This window comes from Pelophylax lessonae (assembly GCF_965119305.1).
Source record: "Pelophylax lessonae genome assembly, chromosome: 10".
NCBI classification, from domain to species: Eukaryota; Metazoa; Chordata; class Amphibia; order Anura; family Ranidae; genus Pelophylax; species Pelophylax lessonae.
In genome coordinates, this window is record NC_138777.1 from 11263118 (window position 1) to 11286151 (window position 23034).

Sequence of the window (23034 nt, forward strand, 5' to 3'; positions counted from 1 at the left end):
CATTCTTGGTGGCATAGATACAACAAGGTGTTGGAAACGTTCCTCAGAGATTTTCCTCCATAGTGACATGATACCATCACACAGTTGGTGCAGATTTGTAAGCTGCACATCCATGATGCAAATATCCCGTTCCACCACATCCCAAAGGTGCTCTATTGGATGAGATGTGGTGAGTGTGGAGGTCATTGGAGGACCGTGACCTCATTGTCATGGTGAAGAAACCAGTGGTGAGATGATTGGAGCTTTGTGACATGGTGCATTATCCTGCTGGAAGGAGCCACCAGAAGATGGGTACACTGTAGTCATAAAGGGATGGACATGGTCAGCAACAATACTCAGGTAGGCTGCGGTGTATTAACCATGCTCAATTGGTACTAAGGGGCCAAGAAAATATCCCCCCCACACCATTACACCACCAGCCTGCACTGTTTATACAAGGCAGGATGGATCCATGCTTTCATGTTGTTATGCCAAATTCTGTCCCCACCATCTGAATGTCGCAGCTGAAATCCAGACTCATCAGACCAGGCAATGTTTTTCCAATCTTCTATTGTCCAATTTTGGTGATCCTGTGCCAATTGTAGCCTCAGTTTCCTGTTCTTATCTGACAGGAGTGGCCCCCGGTGTGGTCTTCTGCTGCTGTAGCCCAAGCAATTGAACAGGTGTACCTAATAAAGTGGCTGGTGAGTGTATATGTAAGTCAGGGTTCCTCCTGAGGTTGCTGGGGGTTCCTTGAGCAATGGGCAATTTCTGCCTCTCAGATAAGTTTCCAATGACACCATTGTTCCTTTTAGCTATCTGTAAGGGGGGTAATTCTTCCCAATGATGAGAAGAGTAAGGAGCGTTCTTCCCACTGACTGTCACACTAATGTGTCATGAGTTGTAGATTTTTTATTTTTAGCAGGGGTTCCCCGAGACCAGAAATTTATTTCAAGGGTCCCTCTGTGTTGAAAAGGTTGAGAAAGGCTGATGTAAGTTATAGCAGTGATTTCCACTCACCCAGGCTGGAGGATTCAGTCATAGCCATCCCTGGCTGTGTGAAGCCCATGGATTGTCTTGGGGATGAAGAGATGGAGATCTGGGATGGCGTTCTGCTGCATTTCCCATGAGTCTCTGCCTTCAGATGATCGTTTTCAGCTTTTAGCTTCTCAATCTCGGTCTGGAAAGGGATAATAATTAGAGCACACAGAAGAGGCTCAGGCAAAAGGATCAATAAATCAGGTGCAATGACAGGCAATAAGTGAACACATTCAATGGGGTAGGAATGTAATCCTGCGGCGGGGCAGTACCTGCATTCTGTTCATGGCCTCCCGCAGTATATCCAGCTGGTGTGCTGAGCTCAGAGCCTCCAGTCTTATGTCAGTCAGTTTCATCTCCTTGTCACGCAGCTCATTGCGCAGTTGTAACACGCTGTCTGCTTCGTTCTCTGTGCACTCAGAAAGGCTAAATGGGACAGAAAGAAAAATCCAGTCACTGCAGTACCTTCCCAGGGCCGCGCTACCTGTAAGGCAACCTAGGCAGCCGCCTAGGGCGCAACTTAGCATTATGCACCCGGAATCAGGATGAGGACCTCCAGCGTCACCAAAATCCCCATAGGAAAGCATTGAATAATGCTTTCCTATGGGGAGGTCTAATGCCGCACATGCGCATTAGGTCTACCCCCGCCGGCTGACGTCGGCGGGGGAGGAGAGTAGGTGGAGCCTGACCCAGCACCAAGGTAAGTAACTGAAGGGGTTTTAACCCCTTCAGCAACTTGGGATGAGGGGTGGGAGGGAGAGGGGCACTACGAACATGTTTTCCGGGGGGGCGGCAATTTTTATTTTGCCTAGGGCGGCAAAAATCCTTGTACCGACCCTGTACCTTCCATAACCCCCCCCACATGTGATGTTGAGCCTCCATGATTGAAAGGCATGAAATCCAATTAATGAAAGGGGCAAGCCAGGGACAGTCAGGCTGGGGAGGAGAAGGTTAGATACCTCCAGCCAGGAAATGAGGCGGGGCTCTGTCTGACTTGCTGCAGGTTCTAATGCACATAGGGAGAAGCTCACAGTGTGCAGCGAAATCAGAGGAAGCCATTTCAGTCCAGGAGAGGAGCCGGTATAACAAGACTGAAGGGGAGGCCGGATTTCAGCTTGAAGCAATTACTCAGCCCGACATATTATAATGCAATAAAATGTCATACTAATATTTCATGACGGTTACAAAAAAAAGATTTCCAGACTTGAAAAGAATCCACAGATCAGACAATTCTACTTCATGACTTGGAGCGTGACACGGAGCACAGGATGTGCCTATAAAGATTTTATGATTCTTTTTATTGTATGAACATTTCCTCTTATGTGGCAGCCGCTGAAACTGGTTGATCAAGGCTGCCTGTCTGGACAGAACTGTGCGGATTCCCTTTAATTAACGTGTAATTGATCAATTAAGGCATATAAGATCATTAACGGATTGTAAAGGCTATAGAGATGGAAACAATATGTCATCTCAGAGGAGGGAAGGGTAGGGGCTCTGGGTTCAGTCTTAAAGGGGTTGGATGAGCACACAAATGTAAAGTGCGTCTTTCATGTAATGCTCACAGATATTCTTAAGGCCCCTTTCACACTTGTGCGACTTGTCCTGCGATTTGGGACTGCAAAATCGCATGACAAGTAGTTCATTATTTCCAATGAGTACCGTTCATATCTGTGCGACTTGAAGTCTCAACGACTTCAAAGTAGTCCCTGCACTACTTTGACCCGATTTTAATGCGTTTTGAGGTTCAAAGACATAGGCATTGCTTCAAGCCCAGTCAAAATCTCATCAAAATTGCAGTAAAATCAAGGCAGTGTGAAAGGGGCCTTAGGCTTTATTTAGACATGCGGTTGGGGGGTGGCAAAAAATGTGTGGTTGAGCCGGGTTTTTGCCACCTGCCAAAGGGCCCGGCCCCTTAACCTCCCTGGCGGTAATCCCGAGTGTGGCTCGGGGTTAATTATTAGTACTAAAAGCGGTAACCCCGAGCCACGCGTGGGGTTACCCTGTAGTGAAAATTACCTTGTCCCTACGGTCCCCCGATGTCCTCCGGCCGATGCCGGTGTTCTAACAGAATATCGCTACCTATCAGATTCTGCAACCGGAAGTGACGGCTGAGAAAACTTACTGCGCATGCACCATGCGTTCCAACATGGCCGCTATGCATTCCAATAGCTTTCCTAATGTAACAGACAGTGGCGGGCAGTCTATAGGGGGCGCCGCCCCCCCAATATGTTGCAAGAAAAAAAAAGAAATTAAAAAAAATATATATAATTTTCAGCCCACTAGGGGCGCCGGACCTACTGGTGTCTATGGGGGGGGGGGGGGGGTTTTGCACCCCACATGTGCCACGCAGAGGCGCCGATTTTCGGCCTTCTGGGGGTCATCGGGGCTGCCGAAAATATAAATAGATAGAAGAGAACTATATTGTGCCTATATATTTATATGTTCGGCAGATTATCCCCACTTGCGTGACCTCAAAGTCTCGCAATTTTTTACCGCGTTTTTTGCCGCGAAGCAATGCCTATTACATTATTCTTTTTGCGCCCCCCCCCCCCCCAAAAAATTTTGAGCACCAGTCACCACTGGTAACAGAACCGCGCTGCTCAAACTGTCGGCGCTATATAAATCCTGTATAATAATAATAATGATAACACGAATCAGCAGATATGTTCTTACAAACAAACAACTCTTGAATTTCAGCCTTATTTTTGCAGTAAACTCCCCCTATATACTGAAATAGTCTATTTCACTATATAGTCAGTTTGTCGCTGAGCAGTGCGGGGTGTACCAAGATGGCCGTCATCACCTTCTACCTGCAGGTTTCTCGCTATATTTACTATATTACAGTAATAATAGAAATGCAATACTGCTATTTCAGTCTATAAGGGGAGTTCACTGCTAAAATAAATCTAAAATTCAAGACTTGTGTGGGTGTAACAAGATGTCTGCCTCTGCTTCGTGTTCTGTCACATTAGGAAAGCTATTGGACCTTGCTTTGTGCACTGGTGCCCAGTCATGTTGGATCAGGAAGGGGCCATCCCCAAACTCTTCCCACAATGTTGGGAGCATGAAATTGTCCAAAATGTCTTGGTGTGCTGACACCTTAAGCGATCTCTTCACTGGAAAAAAGGGGCCAAGCCCAACCCCTGAAAAACAACCCCACACCATAATCCCCCCTCCACCAAATGATTTGAATAAGTGCACAAAGCAAAGGTCCATAAAGACATGGATGAGCGAGTTTGGGGTTGAGGAACTTGACTGGCCTGCACAGAGTCCTGACCTCAGCCCCATAGAACACCTTTGGAATGAATTACAGCAGAGACTGCAAGCCAGGCCTTCTCGTCCAACATCAGTGCCTGACCTCCCAAATGCGCTTCTGGAAGAATGGTCAAACATTCCCATAGACACACTCCTAAACCTTGTGGACAGCCTTTCCAGAAGAGTTGAAGCTGTTATAGCTGCAAAGGGTGGGCCAACTCAATATTCAACCCTACGGACTAAGACTGGGATGCAAATAACCTCCTTGGTGGTATTCCTGACTGTGGCTCGGGGTTAATTTTCAGTACCAAAAGCGGTAACCCCAAACCACACTCGGGATTACACTGCAATGTTACTCACCTTCCCTGCGATCCCCCGCTGCCCTCCCCGGCATCCTGACAGTCTCTCTCCGCTCTGTGCTCAGCCGATTGCCGGCACCTGTCTTCCGGTTTCCTCCCTGTGAGCGTTGCGACGCAGGGGGGCATTATGGAACCGGCAGCAAATTCAAAAGTGTAAATACACCAAATTAGATGATAGAAAGCTGTGATGGGATTACATTGTATCATCCCATCTCACCACAGGATTTCACCTGGTGACTTTTCCTGTGCCCTGCCTGTGCTTTTCAAGTGCTTTGTGCCTGGAAAATAGAGAACGACCATGGCGTCCAAAAAGCGTTCTTTTTGCGGAAAAACACTTTTAGACGAACTGGAAAACAGCGACAGCGAAACGGAGTTACTTGAAGAACTGAGCGATAGCGATTGGTGGGAAAATTCATCATCAGGTACGGAAAGTGAGGACAGCGACGGACGATTCTGATGTCTCTTTCTGGCACATCGCTTGTGGAATTTGGGAAATATATCAAATGATTCTTCAGAATTTCCAACGGAACGATGTGCCAGAAAGAGACATCAGAATCGTCGCTGTCGTCACTTTCCGTACCTGATGATGAATTTTCCCACCAATCGCGATCGCTCAGTTCTTCAAGTAGCTCCGTTGCGCTGTCGCTGTTTTCCAGTTCATCTAAAAGTGCTTTTACGCAAAAAGAACGCTTTTTGGACGCCATGGTCGTTCTCTATTTTCCAGGCACAAAGAACTGGAAAAGCACAGGCAGGGCACTGGAAAAGTCACCAGGAGAAATCCTGTGGTGAGATGGGATGATACAGTGTAATCTGATCACAGCTTTCTATCATCTCATTTGGTGTATTTACATTTTTTTTGTGAAAATTCTTTTTATTATTTTTGAAAAAGAAAAAACATACAAAAACAGAGCTGTTGGGCATACCCTGGCTCAAAACAATACAAGGAACAAACATAACAAGTAATTCCTAAGAAAACAAGAACAAACCCCGAACAAGGCTGCAATCAAAGTCAACATAACGTCATGCTTCACCTGTGAGAGGTAATGTATGGAGGAAGAATTCCGATCACCGTGGGGGGGTAATGTATGGAGGAAAAATTCCGATCACCGTGGGGCGGTAATGTATGGAGGAAAAATTCCGATCACCGTGGGGCGGTAATGTATGGAGGAAAAATTCCGATCACCGTGGGGCGGTAATGTATGGAGGAAAAATTCCGATCACCGTGGGGCGGTAATGTATGGAGGAAAAATTCCGATCACCGTGGGGCTCCTCAGGGGACAAGGAAGGCCGAACGGTCCCACTCTCCCAATCAAAAAAAGAAAAGAGCGGACATCAGGGCTGCGGAGCCACAGCATCCTGACAGTCACTGTCATTGGCAGTTTCCTTTGCCTCCAACCAAATATTCCAGACCTTCATACATTTCTGAGGGCAACCCCTGTTATGATAGGCCACTTTGTAGAGAGGGGTAGCAGAGTTCACCAAGGCCTTCCACAAGGAAAGGGTGGGCGGATCGGGCCTACGCCATCTAATAACCACCAGTTTCCTCGCTAACCAACTAAAAAAAGATTTATCTAAAAAAACTTGCCAGGACCAGAGATCTCAGCAAGGAACTTTGGTCCTTACCCCTGACTAGGCAGAAAAAAACTGACATCCTATAGCAGGGAGAGAGAGGATATACCCCCTGGGACTGCCCATAGGTATGGCCAGAACTTTTTTCCTGCCTAGTGTCCTACTCCTGTAGGGGGCAGTATAACCCTATGGATATCAAGATATGGATTCTGCGTCTGTCAATGAGCGACAGAGAAATTCCAGTTCGAGAGGCACACGGATGGTGGTCACCCGATCCACAAGTGTATTTACATTTTTGAAATTGCCGACGGTTCCACCCCCCTGCGTCGCAACGCTTGCAGGGAAGGGAACCGGAAGACAGGTGCCGGCATTGGCCGAGCACACAGCGAGAGGACGGCGGGGGAGGACAGCGGGAGGGTGACGGGGGAGGACAACGGGGGAGGACAGCGGAGGATTGCAGGGGAAGTTGAGTTTTAAAATGTAAAACAACAGATTTCCATGCAAAACAATGTAGCGCTTTTAGCACAGAAATCCTGACATAATCAGACCGCCAGGGAGGTTAAAGTTAATGCGTGTGTAAAGGCAGGTGTCCCAATACTTTTGGTAATATAGTTTGTGCGCTACATAAATCTGGAAAAAAAAAATTCTAACCTTCACGAATACATTTTTAGTTGCATTCTACATAATCTTTGACCACTGTACTAATCGGCCATCTTGCCGCCGTCATGACAAACAGAATTCTGCACACCAAACAATAGTCATCATAGGTTAAAGATTCACAAACTTCTCTGACTTACATAGAATTGGAGTGGGAGGTCCGCATGAGTGGGGTGGACATCACAGAGCCATTGTGAGGTAACTTTGGTGAGGAAGGGAGGGAGGAATCTGTCATCTCCTCGATATCCGAGTGTGAGGATGCCGATTTGGGGGACTTCTTTTTACCAAAGGCTTGTTTGAAGGAACTTCTCAGCTGAAAGGAAAGAGAAGCACCATGAGGAACCTCGGATAACAACATGGCGGATAAAGACACTCGATGATAAAGAGTCCTGTGATGTGAATTTCGAGAAAATGGTGAACTGGTGGAAGAAGCACAGGCAGACAATGATGATGATGGAAAAAAGAGACTATGGATGACACAAGATGGACGATGATAGCGTGCAGGTCTTACCTCATTCACCTGAATCAGGATACGAAAGCAAAAACGAAACAGAAGAGAAGGTAGGAGAAGAAAAAAAAAAAATAAAAATGTTTAACAGACAACATAAAATACTTCTACGGGCCACAAAAAAGGACAGACATGAGTGCTAATGAATAAAGGCTTCTGGGTAAGATTATAAATGCACTACAGGAAGGCTTCGGGCCTATTTAGGATTAATATTTATGCAAACTATGACAGAGGACTTTTTCTTCTTCTCATAGGCTCACCAAACCTACTCTAGGCTTCACTACTCCTTTATTTCACTAAGGATCTTCTGATGGTCAAGGATGCTTTCATTGGTAACAACTCTCTCAGACCATTTCCTCATTCATCTTTCTATGGCACTATTGCACCCCCAACCTAGATCCTCCTCTTGGTGACCTAACGAAGACCTCCACCTGGACCATACATTAGTAAAAGATGGGACTAAGAGCTTTGTTTCTTTCTTTTAACTCAAATACGAGACAGCCACCAACCCACTCACCAACTGGGAAGCCAGTCAATGTACAATGGGCCCCTACAAGGCCCCTTTGCTTTGCATAGGAAATTATAGAAAGCTCTATGTAGCATTTCCAAGCACAAGACTTTGCTCTACTCAATGAGCAGTTAGGGATCTACTGGCAGACTACAAATCCCAGCATGCCCTGCCACGTGGTTATGCCCAGATCTGTAAAACTGGAATTATGAGGGAAGCAAGCCAGAGCTGAAGAGAGAACAAAGCTTTAACGTGGGGGAGGGGCAGAGAAGCAAAGACTGTACAACACATATGTCAAACACAAGGCCCGAGGCTTAACCAAGCCCACCAGGCCATTTGATGTGGACCTTGCACCTCTCCTGCAGCTGAGGCTACCCCGTCATCTCCGCCCCGCACCTTGTGTCAGCAGTCGGCAGCAGAGAGGACAGTACTCTTCCTACAGATACTGTGCTTCTCTGTGAAGCCACGGAAAGGCATATATCTGCTCCCTGGCTCAGCAGTCTGCAGCAGAGCGGAGAACAGAACTCCTTCTTCAGATCCTGTGTTTCCCTGCGCAGCCACAGAGAGGCTCATATTTGCTCCCCAGCTCAGCAGTCTGCAGCAGAGAGGAGGACAGTACCCCATCGCAAGATCCTGTGCTTTTCTGTGCAGCCATGGAGAGGCTCATATCTGCTCCCTTGGCTTAGCAGTCTGCAGCAGAGAGAACAGAACCCCTCTGCCAGATACTGCGCTGTTCTGTGCAGCCATGGAGAGGCTCATATCTGCTCCCCTGGCTCAGCAGTCTGCAGCAGAGAGGAGGACAGAACCCCTCCGCCAGACACTGCGCTGTTCTGTGCAGCCACAGAGAGGCTCATATCTGCTCCCTGGCTCAGCAGTCTGCAGCAGAGAAGAAGACAGAACTCCTCCTACAGAACTTGTGCTTCTCTGTGCAGCCATGGAGAGGCTCATATCTGCTCCCCTGGCTCAGCAGTCTGCAGCAGAGAAGAAGACAGAACTTCTTCTACAGACCCTGTGCTTCTCTGTGCAGCCATGGAGAGGCTCATATCAGCTCCCTTGGCTCAGCCGCCTGCAGCAGAGAGGATGACAGAACTCCTCCTACAGACCTTGTGCTTCTCTGTGCGGCCGCAGCACCCCCTCCTCTCTGCCTCCCCTAGTCTCAGCATTCAGCATCTGAATCCAGTCCTCCTCCAGACCCTGCTCTTTCTGCTTCCTAGCTCAGTCCCCAGCGTTTTCCTGGCAGAATCACAAGGTAAGGGGGGTTCACTGTGATGTAAGGGAGAATGGGGGACTTCTGATGGTGGGGGAGGGGGTTTATTGACATCTGATGTAAGGGGGGTGGGGTGCTCTGTCCATCTGGCCTTACAGATATAACCAGCTCTTTGAGGGCAACCATAATGCTGATGCAGTCTATAATGGAACTGAGTTAGACAATCCTGCTGAACAGGACACAAGTAAAAGCCTGCATGGCATGGGGCAACAATGATCGCCCACATTTTATTGTCTGCTGGCCCAAAAATTAGATTTCAGTAAATGTAGGTTGGGACGGTTGTGGTGAACCACTTCTGGCTTTTTGAAGATTTCTCTGCACCGTCTGGCTCCACCCACATCAACAATCCTGAAAGGACTGTTCATTTAATGTTTTACAACATTTGATTCTGTTTATTTATAAACAATAAACAGCAACATATTTGCTCATTACATATGCATTCGATCAGTAATGCAGCACAGCAGTTAATTGATGTTCAAGTCTATGGCTGGCCTGGCCCAAGCTGGCCAAGTGCTGGGACCAGACGGGGGGGCACACAAGGTACACTGATCCTTTCCTTTGCCAGGGTCTGCTCACAGGGAGCAGCTACTCCTGGCTGGCCAAAAAAAAGAAATCGGGAATATCTGATGTGATAAATGGTCACCTAAAAGCCAAATCAGATTGCTTTCTTTGTCACTTATCCTGTAATGCATTTTATCTCAGCAGCTCAGATGTTAATTGTACTGTTTGACATACAGATAGCTAGAGAGAGGATCTACATATGAAATACCGTCATGAAAATATGGAACAATGAAAAGTCATAGTACAAAAATACTCTAATGAAGCGTTAGAGGTCTCTTTTTATAAAATAAAATAAAAATAAAAAACAAAATGTCAATAAATGGTGTTTTTTTTTATACATTACTGTATATCCCCTCATCACATGGGCCCCTGGAATGGCGTGTGCTCTTACCCAGTTTTTCCGATTCTTCTTCTTCTTGGAATCGCTGTCCACGTTGCTTCCCACGCTGGAGTGGCTTGTGGCGCTGTTCACACTGGAGACGCTGTCGGATGAGTGTTGCCGTCTAATGCGCAGGTCAGCTGACTGCATGGACCCATTACCTGCACAATAACACAATATATTTTAGGAAATTAATTCTGATCACGATCAAGGTCTGATGTGTCTGATTTATTTTAAATGCCACCCCAATAGTCTTAAGGCAACCCGCCTGCGTTGCAATGCCCTGCAACACATGTGAACTGAGGTCAGGTGCCCACAAATGCTCTGAAAGAGGAAAACTCACAGAAACTGCTGCTTATAGCCCTGACCAGTAGCTGCAATTCTTATTGAGCATCCGCAGCTACTCCACTTTGAACTGCTCCATTGACTTTTCGTCTATTCAAGGTTTGCCCTCCAGGTTGCAGTTCAGCACTTACTCTATATTTAAACCTGGCCCCCTGCTTCCCCTCAGGGGCGGGCAGAGCATGTTATGGTTCCTATTTAATTGGATGGCTTTTTGAAGCAGGGCAGATGTAACCGTTTTTCCTGGCTGTAGCTGATTCGTTTATTTTCTGTATGAACAGGGGTCTCTAAACTTTCCAGTTTACTGTCCTTCAAACTTTAGGTGGGCTGGACTGTGGACATTGGCAGTAGAAAAAGTTGGTGACGTCAGTGGGAAAAAACAATGCCCCATTGTTGGTGTCACTGGTAGGAATTGTGCCCCATCGTTGATGTCATTGGGCCCCATTATTGGTGTCCGTGGGAGAAATTGTACACCATTGTTGGTGTCATTGGGAGGAATTTTACTCTATTATTGGCGTCATTGGGCCCCATTGTTGGTGTTGTTGGGAAAGACTGTGCCCCATCTTTGGTGTCATTGGGAGGAATTGTGCCCCTTCCTTGGCATCATTGGGCCCCATTGTTGGTGTCATTTGGAAAGACTGTGCCCCATCTATGGTGTCATTTGGAGGAATTGTGCCCCATCCTTGATGTCATTGGGCCCCATTGTTGGCGTCATTGGGCCCCATGTTGGTGTAGTTGGGAAAGACTGTGCCCCATCTCTGATGTCATTTGGAGGAATTGTGCCCCTTCCTTGGCATCATAAGGCCCCATTGTCGGTATCGTTGCGAAAGACTGTGCCCCATCTTTGGTGTAATTTGGAGGAATTGTGCCCCATCCTTGGTGTCATTGGGCCCCATTGTGGTGTTGTTAGGAAAGACTGTGCCCCATCTCTGATGTCATTTGGAGGAATTGTGCCCCTTCCTTGGCATCAAAAGGCCCCATTGTTGGTGTCATTGGGAAAGACTGTGCCCCATCTTTGGTGTCATTTGGAGGAATTGTGCCCCTTCATTGGTGTCATTGGGCCCCATTGTTGGTGTAGTTGGGAAAGACTGTGCCCCATCTCTGATGTCTTTTGGAGGAATTGTGCCCCTTCATTGGTGTCATTGGGCCCCATTATTGGTGTAGTTAGGAAAGACTATGCCCCATCTCTGATGTCATTTGGAGGAATTGTGCCCCATCCTTGGTGTCATTGGGCCCCATTGTTGGTGTTGTTGGGAAAGACTATGCCCCATCTTTGGTGTCATTTGGAGGAATTGTGCCCCATCCTTGGTGTCATTGGACCCCATTGTTGGTGTCAATGGGGGGAATTATGCCTCATTGTTCTATCAGTGGGTGGAATAGTGCCATAAGGGCTGGATAAAAGCAAGCAATGGGCCGAAGATTAGAGACCACTGTGTTAAGGGACGACCGGAAAAAAAAAAAAAAAACATTCTCCCATCTACGTAAGTGAGGTGGAAGGTGAAATCCTCCCTACTGTGCCAGAGGGACTCCTCTGCTGTCAGAATAAACTGGTCAGCACTTCCACTGCTTGACTGATCAAATTTAAGTTTTCCAAATTTCCTGTTCAACAGAAGTCAATCGTTAGATGGATTCCTTCTGTAAAGCAGGAATGGCCATTGATGGATCAAAATTTGTCCAGTCCTTGCTGAATCGGCGGTATTTTGATCCACCTATGGCCATCTTTACACAGACATAGCACAAAATCTCCGCACTGACAACCCTCATCCCTGGGTTTTCTAATTCTGCTCCAGGAGCCAATATCCAGACTTAGTAGAAAATGGAAGAATTGCATCAGAAATTGCCCAGGGAGAGAGCACAGCCTTGGGGGATTGGGGAGGGGGGTGATATTACCTTTGCAGCTTAGCTCCGGGGTGTTGATGACACCGTTAATAGCAGCTTGTGCTGCAGCATTCTGCTTCTTCAAGAGCTCGATGGTTTTTCTTAACTCGTTCAGTTCCGAATCCTGTAAAGGGGGAAGACAGGGAAGTGACATCCTGAAACCTCAGGCAGACATTCATAGATGACCATGCTGTTCTTTTAAAAAAACAAAAGCTTTTAGATGTAGGCCTTGTTCACAGTGTACACCTATGTGAGACTCGTGTTTACCTGCATGGGGTTGCACGGGTGTTCCGTGCATTTCCAAGCAGGCATGCCCATTCATCTCAATTGGGATGCAGGGTCTACACAGACACAGCCACTGCTCCCAATTTGGAAGGTGCAGAGGGTTTCGGGGCCCTGCACCCGCATGGAAGTCAAACTAGGAGCAGTGTCTCTGTCTGTGCAGTCCCTGCATCCCAATTTACATAAATGTGCCTGCATGCATGGGGATGCACAGAACACCTGCATATCCCTATGGCAGTAAACACAGCAGCCTGTGTGAAGGAGGCTTTAAAGGGTAACTTCACTTTTGTGGGGACAAATATCAGCAAATAAAGAAAAAACAATATAGCGTATGCAATTGTGACACAAATCATATTGTAAGTGAATGTTATTAAAAATGACCTTTCCTTTTCAATCTGCAGCCGCTGTAATTTTCTGAAAATGCAATATGGCCGCCTGGAGGTGTTCTGTACACAGAATGTATACTGACCACACCCCCAGAAACATCATTTCCTGCTTGTGTGATTGGCTCACCAATTTTCCCAGAAGTCTGCACTAAGATACAAGTCAGATTTCTGGCATCCTCTGCAATAAAAATGTCAGTTTTGGTGAGATATTCCCAATAGGAACACGTCTAAAGGGGTGCAGGCCCAGCAGATTTCCTCATTAGAGCCCTGCAGCTGATAGATAATCATGAAGCCACTCCCATTTGACCCACTCAGCACAGAGGAACAAACAATGATTTCTTCAGAATAACAAAATGTAGGAATCTGCAACAAAGTTTGTTATAATCCTTGCAATGTACAGAGATCACCCAGAGGGGAATGATTTTTTCTCAACAAAAGTGGAGTTACCCTTTAAAGTGGGTAGACATGAAAATTGGGCAAACGATCGCCTGGTTTTCCTCTATATTTTCCCAGCAAGTCAAAACCGAGGATGGAAATAAATGTATGAAAGTTCTCCTACAACAAAGGCTTTTTTTGTTGTTGTTTATTGTTTCTGATCATGCGCAGTCTTTCTTATCTGCTTTTTCTTGTACGAAAACAGTACTCATTAAACAAAAATCATTAGTTCTATTCACATATGAGGAAGATTTTGGAGTTGGTCTGGAAATGTTTGTTTGGAAAGTCTGTATTGGATGTGGAAAGTTGTGTACACACTATATGAACATCGAACGATCGTGCCTCATACGGATCTTTTTGATAGTATGTACCCTACTTTGATGGCCATTTAAAAGAGAAATATATTATATGGCCAATTATATTATACTTTTCCTTTTTTTTTAATGTACAAATTTAAATATTTTGTTAATTATTTGTATCTGATGTTAATAAAAATTAAATAAAATAAAACCTCAGCACTGCTTGCATGTTTGTTGGAAGCCTGTATATACCTGGAAATGCCAGACAGTCCCTCCTCTGCTAGGAAAAGGAGGGATCATCCTCTTTTTTTTTTTTAATTTAACCAGTTAGTGACCGCCCTATAGCAGATTTTCTGCTACAGGGCGGCCCTCCTGTGCAGAATCACACACACACATATATATATATATATATATATATATATATATATATATATATACATACACACACACACAGGGCTTTTTTCAGGGGGAACGTGGAGGAACACAGTTCCAGCACCTCCAACATTGAATGTATGTAAGTGCATGGGATGCTGGAGGGTCTATTGATGATGGCCGCTGGGGGAACTATTGTCGCTAGCGGGGATCTATTTTTGCATGAGGGTCTATATATATATATATATATATATATATTTTTTTTTTATATATATATATATATATATATATATATATATACACATGGCTTTTTTCAGGGGGAACGCGCAGGAACGCAGTTCCCGCACCTCCAACACTGAATGTATGCAAGTGCTATATATATATATATACACAGGGCTTTTTTCAGGGGGAACCCGGAGGAACGCAGTTCCGGCACCTCCAACACTGAATGTATGCAAGTGCAAGGGGTGCTGGAGGGTCTATTGATGATGGCCGCTGGGGGAACTATTGTCGCTAGCGGGGATTTATTTTTGCATGAGGGGGTATATATATATATATATATATATATATATATATATATATATATATATATATATATATATATACACATACACAGGGCTTTTTTTCAGGGGGGACGCGGAGGAACGCATTTCCGGCACCTCCAACACTGAATGTATGCAAGTGCAAGGGGTGCTGGAGGGTCTATTGATGATGGCTGCTGGGGGAACTATTGTCGCTAGCGGGGATCTATTTTTGCATGAGGGTCTATTGTTGCTGGGAGGGATCTTATATTTCTGGGGAGTCAGTTGTTGCTAGGAGGGATTTACTGTTGAGAGAGAGGTCTATTGTTGCTGGCTGCTGGAGAATCAAATGTTGCTGCTGGAGGTCTATTGTCGCTGGCTTGGATCTACTTCTATTGTTGCTAATGTGTTTTTTTGTTGTGGTGGGGCATTGTTGTGTGGGTGATCTCTTGTTTCTGGGGGGTCTATTGGTGTTGGCTGCAGGGGATCTATTTTGCTGCTTTTCTTGTTATAATTAACAAGTTCCAAACAAATTACATAGCACCACAGAATGATACTTGGTTCTGTGTTTTCTAAAAGGGGCAGCACTGAGAGGTGGATAGGGGGTGGGACCAAGGGACGTGCTTGGGGGTGGGTAGGGGGCGGAGACAAGGGGTGACTCAGAAGGAGGGGAGTTCCTGCACCTACTCTCTGAGAAAAAAAGCCATGTATATATATACCTGATTCTGCACTTTCACCTAGGGTGCACACACCACTGGCGGCCCACTTATGTTGTGATTACTCACAGCAGAAGCTGATCTGTGGGTGGCGGGCACTGGATGTCCACCGGCACCCACTGATCCTTGGGCAGAGACACTGAATGGAGATCTGCTTATGTAAACAAGGCAATGCTTCGATCTGACAGATCATTTTAATGAAAGATGGACGTTGTACTTACTTTCTGCTCTGCTGACATGGTGAGACTCTGCAGCCGGATTGTCATGTTGCTTAAACTCTGTTCAAAGGCAGCAACAAGGTGAGCCTGGAAACACAGAAAAAAAAAAAAACATTAGCGAGCTGCAGTGCAGCACAAGATTCTGGTGATTGCAGGAACATCTACATCTAATCTACTTTTTAAGCCATTTCAGAAGGCCTCCACTCAGATCTTACAGAGAATGTTGCTGATCTTTTAAGGTTTTTGACCAATTATTTTATGTGTTTTCTCCCCAATTCCAGATCCTAATAGTTTGGAAGGATCTCAAACTAAAGCCAGGTGACTTGTGGTGTATAAGAGACATTTATATATAAGGAAATGTTTGGAGATACAATACAGCGTCTATTTCATGTGCAGTTGACAAAGCTTGGAGGAAAAGTCACCGGGATCCACACCGCAAAACTGACTAAATTAAAGTATCTCTGTGTTTGATTTGTTTTCCTTTTGTAATCACAGTCTGGGGTATTTATTCAAATGCTTTAATTGTAAGGGACATACATGTATTCTATATATATATATATATATATATATATATATATATATATATATATATACACAGTATATATATATATATATTTATTGTGATATGAAAAGTAGTTCAGCCATGTTGAAGTCATATTGTCTTTTATAGGTCTTCCATTTCATGTAGAACGATCTGTGTTCAGCTATGCATGTCCACAATTAAGCTAAAAGGCCTTTCTGGCCATAGGAGTGTACAGCCAAATACTCTGTAACTATTTTTTTTATCAATCATTTTTTTTATATAAGTTTTAATCACAATGAAAAGTCATTTTTTGTAATATAGCTGCCCTCAGCTATTACATTCTCCACAATGGAGTTTGCCTCTTTGGCCGGGACTACCTCTACCTAAAGCGTGTGGAGGTTCCAGGTTAACCACTTGCTGACCAGCGGCCGCAGTTATACGGTGGTAGGTTCCCGCAAATTGCCGTACCTGTACGGCGGTTCACAGAGCGATCCTGTGGGTGCGTGTCCGCGCCGCCGGAGCCCCGCGCCTACTCGTCAATGGGAAAGCCAAGGCGGGGGGGCCGGCAGCCGCGATTGCTGCCGGGCACCCGGGATCGCTCCCCGTGAAGAGAGAATGGCGGTCTTCTGTTGTATATACAGCAGACCGTTGTTCTCTCTGCTATTATTGTCTTGAGTCCCCCTCTTGCTTTCTACTTCTACTCATCTGTCACCAATGGTGGTCCGGATTTTCTGCTATGACTACTCTTGTGGACAGTTATTGATTAACTATTTAACTATGATTATATGGACTTTTTTAACAGTATATTTTAATTGGTCTAGCGCTGCACTTTTTTCTATATACATATTTTTGGAGTATGTTTGATTGCTCTTAGTGCTGGCAGCTTTTATTTATATGTTCTAGCACAGTGTTTCTCTTTTGCCTTTGTATGAGAATGTAATGATTGTGTTTACATCGGCATGAATCCTCTGTTTAGAAGAGAGAGTGGTAGGAACTCTTCATATCTTTACCATATTACAGAACTAGATACTATGACATCACCTTCTGCCAAAAAACATACAAGCCAAAGAAAACTGTACAGGTTACTGTCCCTTTAAATAAGAGTCTACCATGGGATGCCAATATCAGTGGGCATGTGGAGGAGGCAATAAACAAACAGGTGAGGAATGTGTCTGGTAGGTGATGGAATCTCTCAGAAATCTCACACTCTCAGAATTGAAAGACGAGACTAGAAACCACCAGGCCAGCAAGATCCTCACTTGGTTATTGCTACAATCAATTTTGCCTTCCCTGGTCACCCCCCCTCCCCCACCCATCAACATCCCAATGAATTTTTTATATAAAACCTTTCCATTTTCATTACATACCTTATTTTAGACCAGTGATGTCATCACTGGGTCTCTCTATTGCAGGGATCTCCAAACTTTCTAAACAAAGGGCCGGTCTACTGTCCTTCAGACTTAAGGGAGGCTGGATTGAGGCCATTAAGAGTAGAAAAGGTCCCAACATCACTGGGAATAAACAATACCCCACCGCTGGTGACAGTGGGATGAATTGCTTTCGTTGGCATTGTTGGCAGTAATTGTGCCCCATCATTGGTGTCATTGGACCCCATTGTTGGGGTCAATGGGAGGGATTGTGCCCCATCGTTGGTGTCATTGGGAGGAATTCTGTTCCTTCATTGGTGGCAGTGGGTGAATTAGGACCCATTGTTGGCATCAGTGAATATAAATAGCACCCCAAGGGCAAAATAAAAGCAAGCTAGGGCTGGATCTGGCCCCCGGGATGCAGGGGTTTCCAAAAAAAAAGAAAAAAGGGCTAGTTTACTGTCAGGGTGACTGAACTGTGCCCAGTGTGGACCTTTGGTATTAGGGGGAGGAATAGTGCCCAATTATTGGGGTCAGTGGGAGGAATTATGTCCCACCGTTGGTGTCAGTGGGAGGAACTGTGCCCTATTGTGGGTGGATATTGGAGGAATAGTGCCCAATCATTGGGGGTCAGTGGGAGGAATTACTGCATGTCCCATTCTTGGTGTCAGTGGGAGGAACTGTGCCCTATTGTTGGTGTCCATTAGAGGAATAGTGCCCAATTATTGGGGTCACTGGATGTAATTATGTCCCATTGCTGGTGTCAGTGGCAGGAACTGTGCCCTATTGTGGGTGTCCATTGGAGGAATAGTGCCCAATTATTGGGGTCAATGGGAGGAATTATGTCCCATTGTTGGTGTCAGTGGGAGGAACTTTGCCCTATTGTTGGTGTCCATTGGAGGAATAGTGCCCAATTATTGGGGTCAATGGGAGGAATTATGTCCCATTGTTGGTGTCAGTGGGAGGAACTTTGCCCTATTGTTGGTGTCCATTGGAGGAATAGTGCCCAATTATTGGTGTCAGTGGGAGGAATAGTGTCCAATTATTGGTGTCAGTGGGAGGAATAGTGTCCCATCATTGGTGTCAGTGGGAGGAATAGTGCCCCATCATTGGTGTCAGTGGGAGGAATAGTGCCCCATCATTGGTGTCAGTGGGAGGAATAGTGCCCCATCATTGGTGTCAGTGGGAGGAATAGTGCCCCATCATTGTTGTCAGTGGGAGGAATAGTGCCCCATCATTGGTGTCAGTGGGAGGAATAGTGCCCCATCATTGGTGTCAGTGGGAGGAATAGTGCCCCATCATTGGTGTCAGTGGGAGGAATAGCGCCCCATTTTTGGTGTCAGTTGGAGGAATAGTGCCCTATTGTTGGTGTCCATGGCAGAAATAATGCCTCAAGAGCCAGATAAAGGCAAGCAGCCCCCGGGCCGCAGTTTGCAGACCGCTGGGCTAGATGATGCTGGGCCAGGAAATGGGACGGGGCTCTTTCTGACTTGCTGCAGCTTCTAATGCACATTGTTAGAAGCTCACAGTGTGCAATGATATCAGAGTAAGCCATTATAGTCCAGGAGAGAAGCCGGTACAACTGTGCAAGACTGAAGGAAAGGTAAGGCACTGCATTGTGTAACAAATTTGTTTATTTGATTACGGTGTCGTATTGAAGGTGGAGCCTTTCTCCCTTTTTCTTTACACAATTCTATACATCAAAGGCTTTGATCAGCGTTACAGATCACGAACGTGCTATGACTAAGGCGTTTGTTTCATCCCCTGTATATAGCACCAGCCACCTGCGTGACACTGCGGACAATGAGAGGAGGACGTAGTTTCTATATATACACCAGAAATACCTGAGGGGAAACGGCCGAGACACAAACACCTCTCCACTCCACAGACACATCACAGGGATTGTATGATCCCAAAACACGTTCACTGGAGCGCAACTAACGCGCTGCAAATCCCCCAGCAAACAGCAGAAAAAACACGAGGACACAATGGGGAGCAGGATGTGAGTCTTCTCCATTGTACTTCTAACATAACAAACAAGGAAGAGCGCGAGAAACAATGTCCAGATGATGTCACCTCTGACCCGCCACCACTTCATATCACAACAGAGGGGTTTTATGGAACTCTAAGGGGCCATTCACACTAGAAACATGCATGTGAATCGAACAGGAACGCTGTGTTCCCTGTACCATTCGCATGCAGTTCTGTCCACACCAAAACTACTGCATTCACGACTTTTTTAAACACACGGCACTTTTGTACCATGTGATCCGGTGAGGGCCAACGCACTGCGTTTTTGACCTGCGTTTAGGGTGTTGTTACTTTTGCATTGACCCCCGAGGCAGAGCGCAAGAGCAGCTCAATTGGAATACGCTGCGGGTAAGCCTTGATGACCTCTGGCCTTGAAAGGGGTAAAACATACAGACGAACACAGAAATGAACTTACATTGGCACTAAGCTGGGTTGTCAGAGCGGAAACCTTTTCTTGCGAGGCATCGAGCTCTCTTCTTAGCTTGCGGATCTGGAAAAAAGAAATAAAAAACAAACACAATTACATAAGATGGCTGCTGTAAGAGTATATTACATTTTGATGCAATCTAGAACAGGGGTCTCCAAACTTTCTAAGCAAAGGGCCAGTTTACTGTCCTTCAGGCTTTACGGGGGCCAGACTGTGGCCATTGGGAGTACAAAATGTCCCAGCATCAGTGGGGGTAAACAATCCCATAATTGGTGTCATTGGGAGTAAACAATCCTCCGTTACTGGTGTCAGTGGGAGGAATTGTGCCCCACCATTGGTGTCATTTGGAGGAATTGTACACTATAATTGGTGTCAATGGGAGGAATTGTGCCCTATCTTTGGTGTCATTGGGCCCCATAGTTCGTGTCATTGAGAGGAATTGTGCCCCGTCATTGTTGTCATTGGGCCACATTGTTGGTGTCATTGGAAGGAATTGTGCCCCGTCATTATTGTCATTGGGCTCCAGCGTCCATGTCATTTGGAGGAATTGTGCTGCATCATTGGGAGGAATTATATCCCATCATTGGTGTCATTTGGAGGAATTGTGCCCCATTATTGGTGTCATTTGGAGGAACTATGCCCTAATATTGTTGTCATTGTGCCCCATTGTTGGTGTCATTGGTAGGAATTGTGCCCCATTGTTGGTGTCATTGGTAGGAATTGTGCCCCACTGTTGGTGTCTTTGGAAGGAATTGTTCCCTATTGTTGGTGTCATTAGAAGGAATTATGCCCCATCTTGGTGGCATGGGGAGGAATTGTTCCCCATTGTTGTTGGCATTGGGAGAAACTGTGCCCCATCATTGGTGTCATTAATAAAAATTGTTCCCCATTGTTGGTGTCATTGGAAGGAGTTTTGCCCCATTGTTGGTGTCATTGGACAGAATTGAGCCCTATTGTTGGTGTCATTGGAAGGAATTATGCCCCATCATTGGTGGCATTTGGAGGAACTGTGCCCCATTGTTGGTGTCATTGGAAGAAATTGTGCCCCATTGTTGGTGTCATTGGAAGGAATTGTGCCCCATTTCTGTTCCCCATTGTTGGTGTCATTGAAAGGAGATGTTCTCCATTGTTGGTGTCATTGGAAGGAATTGTGCCCCATTTTTGTTCCCCATTGTTCGTGTCATTGGAAGGAGATGTGCCCCATTGTTGGTGTCATTGGACAGAATTGTGCCTTATTGTTGGTGTCATTGGAAGGAATTATGCCCCATTGTGTGTGGCATTTGGAGGAACTGTGCCCTATTGTTGGTGTCATTGGAACGAATTATGCCCCATTGTGTGTGGCATTTGGAGGAACTGTGTCCTATTGTTGGTGTCATTGGAAGGAATTGTGCCCCATTGTTGTTCCCCATTGTTGGTGTCATTGGAAGGAGTTGTGCCCCATTGTTGGTGTCATTGGAAGGAATTGTGCCCTTTTGTTGGTCCCCGTTGTTGGTGTTATTGGAAGGAGTTGTGCCCCATTGTTGGTGTCATTGGAAGGAATTGTGCCCCATTGTTGTTCCCCATTGTTGGTGTCATTGGAAGGAATTGTGCCCTATTGTTGGTGTTACTGGAAAGAATTATGCTTTATTGTTGGTGTCATTGGAAGGAATTATGCCCCATCATTGGTGGCATTGGAAGGAATTGTTCCCCATTGTTGATGTCATTTTGAGGAATTGTGCCCTTCATTGGTGTCAGTGAATAAAGCAGTGCCCCAAGGGCCGGAAAAAACAAGCAAAAAGCCCCATTTGCCCCCGGGTCGTAGTTTGGAGACCACTGATCCAAAGAATCGAGAATGATAAAATGAATGTAATAGTCACCTCAGACTGACACTTCTCCTCTGGCTGAAAATGAAAAAAGAAAAAAAATTAAAATTCATATTAGGAAACAGAAGTTTGGTCAGAACAGGAAGTGATGAGAAATCTCTCCAGTGGGGGGGGGGGGGGGGGTTTAAACAAAAGACACATTTTAAGTAGAGTGGGGGGAGGGGTTATAATATCTAACAATGTTTTTTTTCTGCAGGTCTTCCTGTATCAGTGACACCTGCACTCACCATGTATGGTCCAGGTGTCACAGGCACAGGAAGTCAGGGAAAACCTGGGGGGGTCACAGAAATTACAGTCTGACAGAAATGTTAACATTTTATAACATATAATTTTCACCCTTCACCTTTAGGCCCCCATTCACACCTGAGGGTTTTGTCGCCTGAAGCTCCAAAACACTCAAAAACAATTATTTTCTATGGAGTTGGTTCACTTCTCCACTCCAAATCACCAGAAGCCAAATTCCTGAAGCTTAAAAAGTTTTGGAACTATCTTTGTAGCTCGACTTGGGAAGACTGGTGTGTTTGAAGTGTTTTTTTGTCCAAAGAAATGCATTGAAACACATGGTTTGCCTGTTTTTGAGCATTTTGTCGAGCATTTTGGGAGTATTTTATGCTGGTTGTTAGGAGCTGGCACCCACCGGCATCCTAACAACCAATGACTCACCCCCCTCTATCAGCAGCAGGGATGAGTCATTGGTTGTTAAGGAGCTGGCTTCCTAACAACGATGAGTCATCCCTGCTGTCAGCGTGGATTCCCTGCTGACAGCAGAATGTAAACAAAAGAACTGGAACTGAAAAGGAAAAAAAAAAAAACAGTGTAGCCCCGCCCCAATAAGTACATGCCATTCTATCCAGGTCTGGTGTGGATTTTAAGGGGGACCCTATGCCAAAAAAAGCGGGTGGAATCCTCTCAAAATCCATACCTGGCCCGTTGGTCTGGTTTGGATTGGATTTTAAGGGGAACCCCACACTGAAAAATGTCTCCCCCCCCCCAATCCATACCAGACCCTTATCAAACCATCTTGCTCCCATTTTGAGGAGGACAAGGGCCTCTTCCCCACAACCCTGGCCCGCTGGCTGTGCGGGGGGGGTAGCTTATCTGAATCTGGAAGCCCCCTTTAAGAAGTGGACCCCCATATCTCAGCTCCCCCTATGTGAACGAGTATGGGGTACATAGAACCCTAACTCATTCACCAAAAAAAAGTCAACAGTAAATAAAAACACAATTTTCGATAAGTCCTTTAATAAAAAAGGAGGTCAGATGTATCCCCTCAATTGATAACTAGCAGCAAATCA

The 23034-nt window shown here is 45.7% G+C and overlaps 1 protein-coding gene across 5 annotated transcripts in view; it reads right to left on the minus strand.

The window, feature by feature from the left end:
* NAV2 (neuron navigator 2) overlaps nt 1-23034 on the minus strand; it is a 713755-nt gene that overhangs the window by 23174 nt on the left and 667547 nt on the right. For all 5 annotated transcript variants that reach the window (XM_082270274.1, XM_082270271.1, XM_082270272.1 and 2 more), the window contains 8 exons: nt 21734-21757; nt 19866-19940; nt 15533-15616; nt 12313-12424; nt 10093-10241; nt 6998-7170; nt 1290-1443; nt 1000-1159 (listed from right to left, as the gene is read on the minus strand). In XM_082270274.1, the coding sequence (XP_082126400.1) occupies nt 1000-1159; nt 1290-1443; nt 6998-7170; nt 10093-10241; nt 12313-12424; nt 15533-15616; nt 19866-19940; nt 21734-21757 (931 nt within the window). The remainder of the gene's footprint in view (nt 1-999; nt 1160-1289; nt 1444-6997; nt 7171-10092; nt 10242-12312; nt 12425-15532; nt 15617-19865; nt 19941-21733; nt 21758-23034) is intronic.